Source organism: Mercenaria mercenaria, unplaced genomic scaffold, assembly GCF_021730395.1.
Source record: "Mercenaria mercenaria strain notata unplaced genomic scaffold, MADL_Memer_1 contig_3720, whole genome shotgun sequence".
Taxonomy (NCBI): Eukaryota; Metazoa; Mollusca; class Bivalvia; order Venerida; family Veneridae; genus Mercenaria; species Mercenaria mercenaria.
In genome coordinates, this window is record NW_026461887.1 from 1 (window position 1) to 15,253 (window position 15,253).

General features: G+C 34.6%; 1 protein-coding gene across 1 annotated transcript; it reads right to left on the reverse strand.

The window, feature by feature from the left end:
* Window positions 1-8,206: 8,206 nt before the first annotated feature.
* LOC128546198 (uncharacterized) lies at window positions 8,207-15,015 on the reverse strand. Its single transcript, XM_053534477.1, has 5 exons — window positions 14,679-15,015; window positions 13,475-13,747; window positions 12,446-12,724; window positions 11,212-11,310; window positions 8,207-11,105 (listed from the first exon to the last, which is right to left on the reverse strand). Exons 1-5 carry the CDS (start codon window positions 14,917-14,919, stop codon window positions 10,978-10,980), a joined length of 1,020 nt encoding a protein of 339 aa, XP_053390452.1. The 5' UTR covers window positions 14,920-15,015; the 3' UTR covers window positions 8,207-10,977.
* Between the last annotated feature and the right edge of the window lie 238 nt (window positions 15,016-15,253).

Sequence of the window (15,253 nt, forward strand, 5' to 3'; positions counted from 1 at the left end):
GATCTTAGTGTTATGTTTCATTTCGTATTTACTTAACTTAGGAAGAATATTTTTGTTGATATATCATCTCATGTCATAGAGATCTCTGAGAGCATCTTTGCCTCGTTTCTCATTAGTGCGATTTACTAGAACCTACAATTTCCTATTAGGTCTGGTATATTCTGCGTTATTTTCATAGTTTTCTGTACCTTCGCGCTGCTATGTTGCTTCCATGCATTTTAGCTGGAGCTTTGTCCTTCATATTTCCTCATCATTTTCATATATACCATGCTATATATTTACAATATGCCATAATTTTCATTTAAAAATTTATAATAAAGTCACGGCCTTATCCCACATAATCTTGTTGTTTTTTTTTGTTACATTACTTGGTAATTTACTCTTGTCTTAAGAAGCGATGAACTCCCTTATGCAGTCAGACCCGTACTGTACACAACCTTCAAATACATATAACCTGCTTACTAAAGTCACACTTTACCTGTCTTGAAAAATTCAAGTTTTCACAAATACCAGCATTTTCAGCGTGAAAGGTGTTGCACATTTCATTACCTCTCAGTAACAGTCTCAATCAAGTCAAGTCTGCTATTATTTTGCTTCATTGCGATCTATGCTTCAAAATGATTTTTTACAGATTATATTAAACATTTAAAAAGCAATGAGAATCATGGGGTTTGAAAAAGCGACAATTCACCCAAGAAGCCCTGGATCGGAGTTGATGTTTATAATCTAAAGGAAAAAATACGATAGTTATTGAAAAGGAATTTTGCCATAACTCAAGTATTGTCTGCCTATGGTGGAGAGGCGTGAAACGCGAAATGACGAGGAGAGACGCAAGATCACGTTGGCAAAGTGCGAAATTAAGAAATTTTCATGATTTCATGCTAAGCTATGGTGCTCTCCCGCTTAGTCATCATAATTTCGCGCTTTCAGCTTCATGCACTGCTTTCTCTAGGGATATGCGAAGCGCGAGGCCACGATGACGAAATGCGAGATCGCAAACTTTTAGCAATTCCGTGCTCCGCCATCAATAGAGAGTTTGAGATTTCAACCTTCGCCTTCCCCTTCAACGCCTCTCATATATTTGGCCCCGGTCGATTTTCTGTATAAACAGGACAGGGTAGATATAAAGGCATATCTATCTTACTGGTTATTTATCATTATTAATTCTTTAATATATCTGGGGAATGAGGAACGGTTAATGATTCTACATGGCGGGTGTTTTAAAATTCCTAGCTCCGTACTTCCGGTTGAGGCTAAAACATAAACATCAGAACAAAAAGTCGGCCAGACGCTCGGCTGTCATCCATCCACATTTTTTCAAGTGAAAATTAGGGAAATAAAGTGGTGGTTGGGAGACACATTCCACACCACCTGGGTATGCATCTATGTTCGCACTATACATATATGCTACGAAATTGAATTTAAAAATACAAAATGGATGAATGGCAGAGTTCAAAGTGAGGTCCGGTTAGGCTAATTTTGGTCTATAAAATTTGGGTGATTTGGCCAATTTTCACTACATCTGGCATGGAAAGCGACAGGTGCATAGGACCGGAGAGTCGTCTTTAGGTAGTCTATAGTATCTGCAATAGTCCATAGTAGTTTCAAAGAAAAATAAGCAAAACGAGATTTCTATGGATATTTCAACACTGGTACCCACACGTCAATGTGGAATTCGCAAATCTGCACTCCCCTGCCACCTTAAGGAAAATAGGCAAATTTTCAAACCACTCAAATATTGACTTTTTGCGATTATTTAAACCATTACGGAATGAACTGTAACCTATATGGTTTTTATCATTTGAGTAATTACATCGGCCTAGCGAGTCCAAAATGGCAGTAGGTGGCCAATAATAATGAAACTGAGGATCCCCCAGGCCAGAGGTATTGTATCATAAACGGCCAAAGAAGAAATAGTGTCTAGATAATGACTATTCATGTCATTTTGTTTAAAAGCAACACCTGTGTCTATATCTAACAATGCCATTAAGCTAATAATGGCTGGGGTGGCCCAAATGATGGATGGGTGCCTTTAAGGGGTGTCCCGATAGGATAAGTACGGTAATCTGCATTTGTATACCAAAATTATGTTAAAAGTACATGGTTTTAACATTGAAAGGCTTTAAAATGTAAAATCGTGTTAAATTAACTTTAAGGCAGTAATAATTTTTCGGGTTACTTTGATCAGAATGCAAATTTTGGCTGATTTTTGTGTGAGGGGTGGGCACTTTTGTTGGGCTTATCACCGGCTATCTTGCAAGGTACGGCAACACTTTTTGTTCAGTTGATACATCTATAGTGTCTAGAATTCAGGACAGGTTACATTTATTTTATTTAAACATCTAAAACTAAGGTGGCAGGGAGCGGTTCGTATTTGGCCCCGGTCGATTTTCTGTATAAACAGGACAGGGTAGATATAAAGGCATATCTATCTTACTGGTTATTTATCATTATTAATTCTTTAATATATCTGGGGAATGAGGAACGGTTAATGATTCTACATGGCGGGTGTTTTAAAATTCCTAGCTCCGTACTTCCGGTTGAGGCTAAAACATAAACATCAGAACAAAAAGTCGGCCAGACGCTCGGCTGTCATCCATCCACATTTTTTCAAGTGAAAATTAGGGAAATAAAGTGGTGGTTGGGAGACACATTCCACACCACCTGGGTATGCATCTATGTTCGCACTATACATATATGCTACGAAATTGAATTTAAAAATACAAAATGGATGAATGGCAGAGTTCAAAGTGAGGTCCGGTTAGGCTAATTTTGGTCTATAAAATTTGGGTGATTTGGCCAATTTTCACTACATCTGGCATGGAAAGCGACAGGTGCATAGGACCGGAGAGTCGTCTTTAGGTAGTCTATAGTATCTGCAATAGTCCATAGTAGTTTCAAAGAAAAATAAGCAAAAACGAGATTTCTATGGATATTTCAACACTGGTACCCACACGTCAATGTGGAATTCGCAAATCTGCACTCCCCTGCCACCTTAAGGAAAATAGGCAAATTTTCAAACCACTCAAATATTGACTTTTTGCATGTATTTAAACCCATTACGGAATGAACTGTAACCTATAGTGGTTTTTATTCATTTCTGAGTATTACATTCGGCCTAGCGAGTCCCAAAATGGCAGTAGGTGGCCATATAATAATGAAACTGAGGATCCCCAGCCAGTAGGATTCGTATCATAAAACGGCCAAAAGAAGAAATTAGTGTCTAGATAATGACTATTCATGTCATTTTGTTTAAAAGCAACACCTGTGTCTATATCTAACAATGCCATTAAGCTATATAATGGCTGGGGTGGCCCCAAATGATGGATGGGTGGCCTTTAAGGGGTGTCCCGATAGGATAAGTACGGTAATCTGCATTTGTATACCAAAATTATGTTAAAAGTACATGGTTTTAACATTTGAAAGGCTTTAAAATGTAAATATCGTGTTAAATTAACTTTAAAGGCAGTAAATAATTTTTCGGGGTTACTTTGATTCAGAATGCAAATTTTGGCTGATTTTTGTGTGGAGGGGTGGGCACTTTTGTTGGCTTATTCACCGGCTATCTTGCAAGGTACGGCAACACTTTTTGTTCAGTTGATATCACTATAAGTGTCTTAGAATTCAGGACAGGTTACATTTTATTTTATTTAAACATCTTAAAAACTTAAGGTGGCAGGGGAGCGGTTTCGTAGTTTGGCCCCGGTCGATTTTCTGTATAAACAGGACAGGGTAGATATAAAGGCATATCTATCTTACTGGTTATTTATCATTATTAATTCTTTAATATATCTGGGGAATGAGGAACGGTTAATGATTCTACATGGCGGGTGTTTTAAAATTCCTAGCTCCGTACTTCCGGTTGAGGCTAAAACATAAACATCAGAACAAAAAGTCGGCCAGACGCTCGGCTGTCATCCATCCACATTTTTTCAAGTGAAAATTAGGGAAATAAAGTGGTGGTTGGGAGACACATTCCACACCACCTGGGTATGCATCTATGTTCGCACTATACATATATGCTATGAAATTGGATTTAAAAATACAAAATGGATGAATGGCAGAGTTCAAAGTGAGGCCCGGTTAGGCTAATTTTGGTCTATAAAATTTGGGTGATTTGGCCAATTTTCACTACATCTGGCATGGAAAGCGACAGGTGCATAGGACCGGAGAGTCGTCTTTAGGTAGTCTATAGTATCTGCAATAGTCCATAGTAGTTTCAAAGAAAAATAAGCAAAAACGAGATTTCTATGGATATTTCAACACTGGTACCCACACGTCAATGTGGAATTCGCAAATCTGCACCCCCCTGCCACCTTAGACTTCTCTTTATTACTATGTGAAATAAAAAGCTTTGTTTCAGGATTTCTGCTTATTAAGTTATTCGATTATCCATATGTATAATTAGACTAAATTTGATGCGGAACACTAACAATAAGTATAAGAATAATGAAGTTTTGTATTGCTAATAATTTTAACTAAATACATTGAATTGAACCTGAAAGTATAAAGTTATCAACTGATTTTGAGAAGCATTGAGATTTTGTTCAAACTTTAACTTCTACGGCATATTTGTGTCCCCAGGCGGTATCGATTATACTAGATTGGCCTTTTTGCCGTATGAAGTGAAGTTTTGAACGTCCGAAGCTGTGATATCACGGAAGTCAAAACTTCAGTCTTTTTTTTTAACTACTCTGTCCACATACTCGGCATCAAAGACTGAAATCTGGATGGAGGTACACGGCATGACAGTCATTTTACTTGAAAAATAAATAATAACGCGCGATTATCGTTTGGTGGAACATTTATTTTCACTACCAGATAAAAACAGTCCGTTTCTGTCTGACACTTTATACGACAGTTGCGTTTTAAGAGTAAACATAAAATGGTACTAGTAAGATGGAAAATTCTTTTGAGGTATCAGACAATCTCAAATCTATAATATCATGATGCGAGAAGTTTCCTGTGTCAGACGTATGGGATAACTCCATTCATTACATGCACGGACCCAAAGCCTTGCAGAGGGCCATTGTGGGTTAATCCCCCATTTGATTCTTACATTTTTACAAGAAAATCGGTCTTGAAACTCGATGTGACCCCCCCCCCCCCCTCCCCCCTCCCCTGAAATCGGTGACCCCTGTTTAAAGTTGGTGTCCCCCTAACCGAAATTCCTCGATCTGTACATGCTTTACTTATAAAAATAGTATATTCAAACAAATGCATTTGTAATACATGTAGTTGGTGTTGCATGTTTTTCTTTGAAAAATATTAATTGTATACTGCATTCATTTTACATAAAATCTACATGTTTGGAGCAACACCAACGAGGTTTTACATTGTTCACATTGTTTCGCTTTTTTATCGTAATCGCACTAATATCCATGCGATAATTATATTAATAGAAATGTTTTTATTTAATTTTCATTTTTAAAACCTCTTGTAAAATCCCCGCCCTTTTGGACAATTTATATCAAAATGCACGAAAACAACGATCATAATTACGGATAAATTGAATAGGCGGATTAAATAAAGTAAGGTTCATTCTAAAGATTGAAATCTCAAGGAATTTTTATCGAACTTCAACTTCATACGTTAACTTCGCAAGAGACGTTGAAGGGGAAGGCGAAGGTTGAAATCTCAAACTCTCTAATATCTCGCGCTTCGCGTATGACCAGCACAGATTAGCGAAGCGTCAAGAGCGAAATAACGGTGGCGAAGCATGAGATCGGGATGGCGAAGTGGGAAATTAAGAACATTTTGCGAATTTACGCTCGTGATCACGTGATTTGCCGTAATGATATCGTGTTTCGCTGTCGTGTTCTTGCGCTTCGCGTATCACCTGCGCATAATGGAGAAGCACTAATGCAACGCGCGAGATTACAATGGCGAAGCGTGAGATTACAATGGCGAAGCGCGAAGTTACGAAAAATTCACATTTCGCCCTTCGCCATTGCGATCTCGTGCTTCGCAATCGTGATTTTACGCTAGCGAAATTAATGTATACAGATAACTTCAGATATAACGAACATAGTAATAATGAATTTTCGGTAAATTTTCGATTATAAGGAACAGTTTAATATGTCCCTATTTTAGCCCTTCCCCTTCTTTGATCTATATGAAACAAAATGGTTATATAATTAAACATGGTTATAGAAATTATCAGATTTAATGAAAATGTTTCCATGTCCCAGTATTAAAATGTACATTAAAATAACATAGAATTATTATTAGGCTGTAAGTTTCATACAAGGCTGGGAAAATATTTTACTAACATACTGATTTACAAAACAAATATTCAACTAAAATCCAGTATTACACTGAAATCTTGATCTGATAATTTTTAAGAATGTTGTTTAAGGTCTTCTGAAATATAATACATATAATTTAGTTATCTATTAGGCCATTGAAAAATATGCAATCAACAATAATAAAAACAATAGTAAAGAAAGAAGATATTTATCTCACTGTGAATTGGATGTCAAAAACTGTAAAATCGTACGACTTGTGCCGGTGTCATACCTGGGCAATAGCGTAGGATCTAATTGAGTGTAATTATTTGATTTCTATAGGATTTTATCTTCTACAACAATGTGACCATGGAATAATTGACAATTTTATACATTTAAGTAGAAAGATAAGATATATCAGATGTTCTATGATGTCTGAAAATAACTTGATAATTAATATACAAAATGTCCTATTCGAAATTTCTTTTAGGCAAGAAAGCCAACATTTTTTCTTCATTTTTTACATTATATTCTAGGCCTATATTCATAGACAGTACTCAAACTCATTGAGTACACTCAAATAAATTGTCTCACGCTCACATCTTCATTCAGGAAAGATTCGATATGTATTCATAAAGGTGAGTCATAGCCGAGTCAACTCCCGAGAGTGAGTGATTGTTGAGTGAGGTCCTGGGGACACTTGAGTGTTTCTCAAGGTATCATAATGCAAGTTTAGATGATAAATTTACAATATGTAACTAAAGTGAAGGTAACAGAGTGACGTATATGTATTTAAAGCGAAAGTACATATTTGTGTAAGGTATTTTGGAAAAAATATATAAAATTATTATGTTATTTTTAATACATTTTGATGAGGACGACGAAAACGAAAAAAAAAAAAATCAATAGTAAATTGGTGCAACCGATTAAAAATAGATTAGGAAATTAAATATAACATCTACGAAATCAAGCCTAACGGGGCTCATCAGTCACTCCAAGAAATGCACGTCGTAGTAACAAAATATATACATTTCACAAGCCTAGATATCGGCTAATTCATACTGAAAAATATGAACACTCACTCAATTTTTATGCAATAGAGAAGACTTATATTTATCAACTGTCATTTTTTAATGATATTAGAAACATTTATTTTTTAAATGATATGTTTGTAATTATCGAAATATCTACATCTTTTCCCCTTTTTTATCTAATTCAATTTCAAAGAGACAAAAGTAAGTCTATTCTAGAGATTTTCACAGATGATTGGACATAGGATAAAGACTGTCTCAGTCCACTACATTCAATCATAAAAATGTAAAAAGATATATCATAGTCTAGGAGCTAGTCTAGCTTTCGGGAAATACCAAGTTTAATGGCACGAATATAATTCAGTTGTAATAAAGTTCAATTTCAGCGGAAATTAAACTCGTGTACTTTTAACTATAAAGTTCATTCTACTAATGCAGATAACTAGACTTGCTGACGGACGGAAGTATGGATATTTATGCGGCTACTCATTTGTTCTGTCTATTGTCCTTTTAGCCACAAAAAGAAAAAAAAAGCCAAATACAAGCTTACGGAATGAATGACATCAAAGAAAATATACTGTTACCTATTGTTCCTATAGCCACCTGAATATGTAAATATACGTTCAGACGGAAGGATGTATTATAAAACAAATGGACGAATGGAAGAACAAAAAAGATATGCAATAAGATGACAACTTCCGACTACAAAAATATCGATCAGCACTTTTGCATACCTTTGATGTTATTTTCATATAAACCGTTATAATCTTTACAATGAAACCATTATTCGAGCTTTCCTTCCGGAAGTTAAAATCAGTGGGAGCTATGAATATGACATTCGATCTCCTCTCAGACTCCCGTAAGTTCTACTCAAGGCCTACTTCAGTGGTACTTACCAAAGTTTGCGTCAAGTGTGAGTTTGAGTAACGACTATGAATATAGTCCATAGTTTTATTATAAAAGCTTGCATAGACGGCGCAAGATTGTAATATTTCACATGTTCAGGATTATTAGAAAATAAAAACGAAAATAAAAACAAAAACGAAATAAATTGCAAAAACTGTACATAAATTGTTACAAAACTACAAACTATACGACAATTGGTCAATTAGTGAATTGTGAACGATCGTGAAATCAATTAATTATATAAATTAGTTTGCTATATAAATAATGCCCTAAGGAACATGTTGGTACACATTTTGTCCCGATGAGTTCGTTCGCTATAACCGGAGTTCAGAATAAATATGAAGTAAGCAATGATTGCGTATGAAGCAATCTCCATTGCATGATATAGACTTTTTATTGCAACCAGAAAGATTAGCCAATTTAATTGTGTATGCTTGTCATATTTTCACTATGCAGCTGCGTATCTGCGTAAAGGCAGCTACGCACCTGCTGGACCAGTTTGAGACTCATTTGATATTTGAAACCGTGTCTGAATAATATCCTAGCATCCTACGAATATTTTTATTTGAGTTTGGATGCTTTATTTCACTGCTATTGGCTGTCTCGAGATGTCAGATTTGGTGACGCATGAATAACTATTTTATTTTACAATCAAATCTTCGTAATATAGAACATGCTTGCTGAAGCAAGCTGATCCTTGTCCATAGGTGGTCATCGCTGCTGGGTTAAAACACACCGGAATAGGTAAAAAGCTGTAATAAAACTAGTTTATCTAAAAAATGTAATGGCGATACAATTGCTGATGTGACTTTTATTAAACAAAACAAACATAAATGCAGATACGCATGAATAATGAGCACAGGGTCGTAAAACTAGCACATAACCAAAACAACAACAACAACAAAAAAACAACAAACAAACAAACAAAAAAATAAACAAACATAAACTTAACAATAAACAATAGTTTGGCAAACTCCATTCAAATTTTGTACATTAATACACGAAAGGAACTTAAAAAGCTTGATACCTTTGTTACATAAAAAAAGTATTGTATTTACAAAGTCAGTCTCTTGAGACAACAATCATTTTTTCTAATTGTTTAATTTAATAACAATTTCATTTCAATACAAAAAAGTAAGTTAAGGGTGTCTGTGACCTTGCCCTTTACAAGAGGGATCGCAAGAGGGGTCTTGGTAATGCAAATGACCAATTGTCTTGTAACGGTCAATAGTTAGATCTATTCCAAATTATTTAAATATATATCCATGCACAAACAAATTACATACCAGACAAAAAGTACCAAACAGGTTTGATCTCTAAATTTAACCTTGACCTCGAGCTAGAGGTCTTGGCCTTACATGAGACAAATCAGTTTTTCTGTTGATTGTTTGTGCCTATTTTCTTGAATATCCATGCACGAAAAATGAAGTTATTGACAATACAAAGAATTGACCTAACATCTTTGACTTTTAAGTGTGACCTGGGCCTTTAAGACAGGGGATGGGTTTTGCATGCCACACGTCGTTGTGGAAAATCTTTGGGCAAAGTGGTTTTGAAATCCGTTCATGAATGGTAAAGTTATGAACCTGACATGAATCTGACATTCTTAAAATGTGTCCTCCAAAGCTGACAATAAATTTTAAATTACTTATAAAAGGCCGTACTATTATATATTTAAAACGCAAAAATCATGACCATCTAAGTACGGTAGACAAGTACGGGTTTTCCATGAGTAAGGTATATAAGATCTGAAAACGTCACTTTTGAAATAAAGAGATACGTTTGATACATTTGACCTCACACAATATATTCTCAATGATAGTTTCAGATATAAAGATCAACATCAATCTATACCTTTATGTGAAAAAACTTAAAGATAAAATTAAAATCGTGAAATATTCAGCCAGGTAGTCTTTATAATATAATGACTGAAATAGAATTCATTGCATTTCACTTTGCGAGATCAATACAAATACATCCATTTACGATATACCATTTATGAATACCATAACAACAAAGCAGCAAAAATCATAATTTCATAAAATAAGGTTATTATAAAAGTAGCCCGATCTGGGATTTTGTATTCGGCTCGAGTGGATTTTGCAAGATTGGGTCTCACGAGGTGCGCATACGCCAAGTGTGATCAGTCCTTGTAAAATCCACGAGAGCAGGATACAAAATCCCAGATCAATCTACAGTTGTAATGACTGTTTTATTATATACCTCCACCTTTTGTTTGCCTATTTGTAATCGAACGAAATCTTAAATATTTGTTGATGTAAAAATGAAATGGGTGACGTTTTTGTGTGCGCTATTTATATAACCGTGTCAGCTCATGCATATTTAATGAAAGTAGTACGGCAATATATAGTACGGAGGTACAATACGGGATTTTTTTCAGACTATTCATATTTCCTTGTGAAATACAATCTGTATTTTGACAGAATTTAAATAGGTATATAATAAGTAGAAATATCAAAAGAAAGTCATACACATTACTGAATGTTGAGATAGGAAGACACAGCAATGTAAATAAAATAACTTTAAATGGTATCAGCCAAAAAGACATAGTTTGCATTCTAAAATATTCAAACCGAACGGCTATGCATCATTTTCAAGGAAAATGACGACAACCCAACTAAATGTGAAATAAATCTAGCATGGTAGATTAACACAATATAATGGTGACCAATCTACTTCCTATATACTGTATTTTTAAGCAAAGTATATTTCAAGATTTGCAATTCTGTCCATTTCCAAAGCGTTCATGATTCATCCTCAAATTAGCATTAATTCGAGATTTAGATACGTCACTAGCAGAAAGTCGTATCTTGTCCGGCTTTGTCTTTTCTAGTAGTTTTCTCCAGTCGACGTGTAATAGACCTTGTAAATGAAATTGGATTGAGTGGACTGTTACAGTATGCTTTTACGGGCTTCTTTCCTGAAATGTCAACTTCTTATATTAAAACTAGAACTGCGATATTTTTATGTGTTATTGATAACATTAAACTTAAGGCGTATCTTTAAAATACAAAAATAAAAAATACCTTTTCTTTCATTTGTAGACACAACGAAATCTCCAACAAAAATCTCAGTAGGTTGAATTTTTGGTCTCTGATCAGTTTTCTGGCCAGCTTTTCTGGGTGCTGTAACTTTTAAAAAAATATCTGATAATAAACACTTAAGATGACAACTGACAATCAAAACTAAAATAATTGAAGGGGTCCTTACCTATCTCCATTTAGTAAAAATGTTGGGAAAACGCATTTTTGTAAAAATTTTGTGAAATATGATATTTTCCAAAATAATTGTAGTTGTAGATTGTATACTATTTAAAGAATCACATTACACAGTTTCGTGTATTTTGCACTATATATATCATTTTTATAACAAAAAAAATCTTGTTTTTGTCCATTATTTTTATGTAACAAGGGTTTTAAGTCTATGGAGTTATGCAACAAAGGTTCTAAGTCCATGGACATTTATTGCATTTTAACCATGATTTGCGAATAATTTTTGCCTCCATATATCAATGATGTATATTAATTTCACATACCTGATGACTTTTAAAATAACTGATATAGTCTATTTACATTAGGCTTGTGTTCTTTTTATTAACCGACCGACACAGCCATCAAAGCCCTGAACTCCTTGATGTCAACTCATTGTGGAGTTAGACCCAATGTTGCATACGTGAAATACCCTTTTTCACTCCAAAACAGAAGAATACGCTTGCTGGGGGAGTTAATCAGGTGCGGGATGGGTTTTTTTTATTCCATAAATGCCCAAACTCCATTTATGGCATAAAAGTATACATTACAGCTGAAGAAAGAGTAGTTCTCAATTTACCAGCCGCAATTTTAATGCTTACTTGAGAATATCATTTAAAGCGAGTAACTCGACAGCTTAATATATAGGATATCATATGAAGTAAATAACGCAACTACTAACATCAGAATATCCTATAAAGTGAATAAATTTTCACCCAACTGGTTATATAAAATATCCTATATATTAATACACCTATTCACTGCATACTAATATATCTTACAATTTGAAAACCCGTCTGTGATAAATAAGAAAATATAAGAAATTAGCTGTTACAATGAAAGGAACTGTTTTTCGTGCTCAAATCTCTCTTTCTACAATGCGTTGGCATTTGTTTCACGATTTCCTGTTTCAGCATCTCACATATAGCTCGTATAGGTAAAAGATATATTTCTGCTAAAACTGATTATTTCGAAAGCAAATAAAAGCATAATTTAATTAATGTTAAATTACCTGACTTTTGCATACGTTTGGTTGCCTTAGACGTAATCTCGGGAGGAATATGGTCATACAAGAAAATGATACTGACAAAGTGAAGCTTTGTGTCGAAGTCTTGTTTAAGAACTTGCTGCAAGACGTATCTGGCTTGTCTCTCTCTGCTCCAAGAACTATCTAAATCCGATAGGATAAATGTAGTTGTGCAGCATTCTTCAGATATAAGCTTTGGACACATATTGTCCACCAACTCATTGTATGATTTTGCGACAGCGTTGGTAGGAATAAGTAAACGCTCTGTAACAAGAAGAATGCAAACAATTGAATTTGCAGGTACGTTTAATACTTTAAAAATGTGAAAGGCTATATTTTGCATTTTGGTTTTCTATATTAAAGGATTATTACAACAGTACCTTGATCTGAAATGTTATATTTGTCAGAAGTAGAATATGCCACACCTGCATCTCATGTGGCACTTGAATCGAGTTTGACTCGGCCATGCAATATCCTCGAGAGCCAAATGCAGATCAATAGACAGTTTTAATTACCATATTTTATTATATAAAACATATTTCTAATGTATCAGACATAACTCCCTAAAATTTCAGGCAAATAGACAATCATTGAAAACTCGTTTGAAACGATGTACTTTTTGATGCATGGAACGTTTGAGACGCCAGTATTACGTCAATTCTGACATTAATATTTAATGTCACAACTAAAGCAAGTATTCCAATCGTTGAATTTTGTTCCGTATCCGATGGAAGTTGAACACATGATCTTTTTTTCACTAGTGAAATACATTACAGTCAGAAAGTTTGTAGAATTATAATAACAAAAAACAATAATCTGCTATGAAATACATATCAGGTTTGCATTAATACTTTGGGTGCTATGTTTACAGTCACTCATTCAGAATGTCTCCAAGTCTTAACCCGCTGGAGGAAAGAGCAAAGAATATTGGACTCCACATTATTCTTATAAGGAAAATAAATTTTAATCAATCTATCTAAGTATATTAACATACAATAGGAAAATAGAACTCACTGTCGACAGCCTGGAAGACATGCTGCCAAACATACGTTTTCTTTTTCTTTAGAACATCAACGAAGTCATCAACCGTATCTTTTTCAAGAAGTTTTTCAAGCATTGCCTTTGTCCTAGTCTTACGTGACATTGGTTTAGTGCTCAAAATTGTCTTTACCTCTTCGTCTGTAAGTGATGCCTTTTCCTTTAACGTCGTAAGAAAGCTCAAAGCATCCAACTCCTCCAGAAGAAATTCCATATGTGTAATGACGAGGTCTGAATTACTTTTCCTTTCTAAATTGCATATATAACAAAATAAATAACTAGAATACTATGATCATGTTCAAGAAGTTAATATAAATCAATTTTCTGTCTCCATTGGATGAAAATGTTGAAAAGAAGTGAAGGTGTGATGCCATTTTCTGAACGACTTTTACAAACATTTTTTCATTAATCCACCTTTATATTATATACAATCAAAAATCAAATTATGTTTTTATAATATAAAAAGTCAGTAAAATCATTGTGCAGGAATAAATTATAAGAGTTCAATAGCCTGGCAATAACATCAGTAGACTTCTGATTTTTTTCCAATAATTTTAATTTTTAAATATTAGGATTATAGAAAAAAACTCAGTAGGCTTCTGCTGCTGTTTCCTGGCAATTGAACTTTTATATATACATATGAGATCCAGTTAACTTTCAAAGAGAGAAAATATTGCTTCTTTGGTCCAAATCAGTTAAAAGACCAAAATGTCACTGCTGATTTGTGAGTCATGTTAATAAAGATTTGAGTATATATGCAAATGTTGAACCAGTGCGAACGTGTGGTACGCTCGTTTGTACTGCTAGACGCTTGGTCATAATTGGTCTGGTGTATTGCCGCGGTGATTACTTCGCATAAATTCTCTCTACTAAAAATGTGTGTGTGTGTGTGTGTGTGCGTGCGTGCGTGCGTGCATGTGTGTGTGTGTGTGTGAGAGAGAGAGAGAGAGAGAGAGAGTTTGTGTGTGTTTTGGTTTTTCTGTATATAATATTTAGGGGGATAAAAGGGTATTGTTTGTAAAAACATTTAAACTTACGAAAACTGTGCGAAGTGTCGTACACACAAATCTGCTTTTTATCTATTGTTATCTACCTTTTCGGATCACGTAAAAGAACAAATGCTGGTATATCTTTAAAACAGTCATAAACAGCTTACATTTAACAACTGAAAGACCAATACCTGTATGCTGCTCTGGTGGAAGACATTTTAATGTCAACTCAAATTCTAATCCGTTTATAGGGATTAATTTTCTTATATTTGGAAGAAGGAATATATGACGCAATATGTTTGTTACTGGACCCTGAACGCCTTTGGCAAACAATCGTCGTAAGGAATATTGCCCACAGCCTTTCAGTGTTATAATAATACTTCCTGCTTCAACTTTTGTAATTAGACATTCTTTATCTAGAACTTGTATCATAGCTCGGTGTTTTTTCTTAACAAATTTGGTGCAGGTAATTCGTATACTCTGAGTACAGGGTGCGGTAACTAAAAGTGTGCAGGTATTTAATACCCGCACGCTACGTTACCGCACTGTTGGAAAGAAAAGTATGCCAGCGTGTCTGGAACAGTAGACAGCGTATTTATTGATTTTCTGCTCCTCTAGCATTGGTTTATTTTATCTGGGCTTTACACATTTGTAAAGCAAGGATTTTAAGTACTCACTGAACTGCTGTATATGGCAATGTGGAACGCCTACAACTACCATATATGGATGGCTATGATACAAAACAGAAAGAACATTAAAACTCTCG

Coding starts and splice junctions, on each gene's coding strand:
- LOC128546198 (XM_053534477.1), bottom strand. CDS start 14,919: ATGATACAAGTTCTAGATAAAGAATGTCTAATTACAAAAGTTGAAGCA. Junction 13,748..14,678: donor TCCACCAGAGCAGCATACAG/GTATTGGTCTTT, acceptor TATGCAATTTAG/AAAGGAAAAGTAATTCAGAC. Junction 12,725..13,474: donor TGTCTTCCAGGCTGTCGACA/GTGAGTTCTATT, acceptor TTCTTGTTACAG/AGCGTTTACTTATTCCTACC.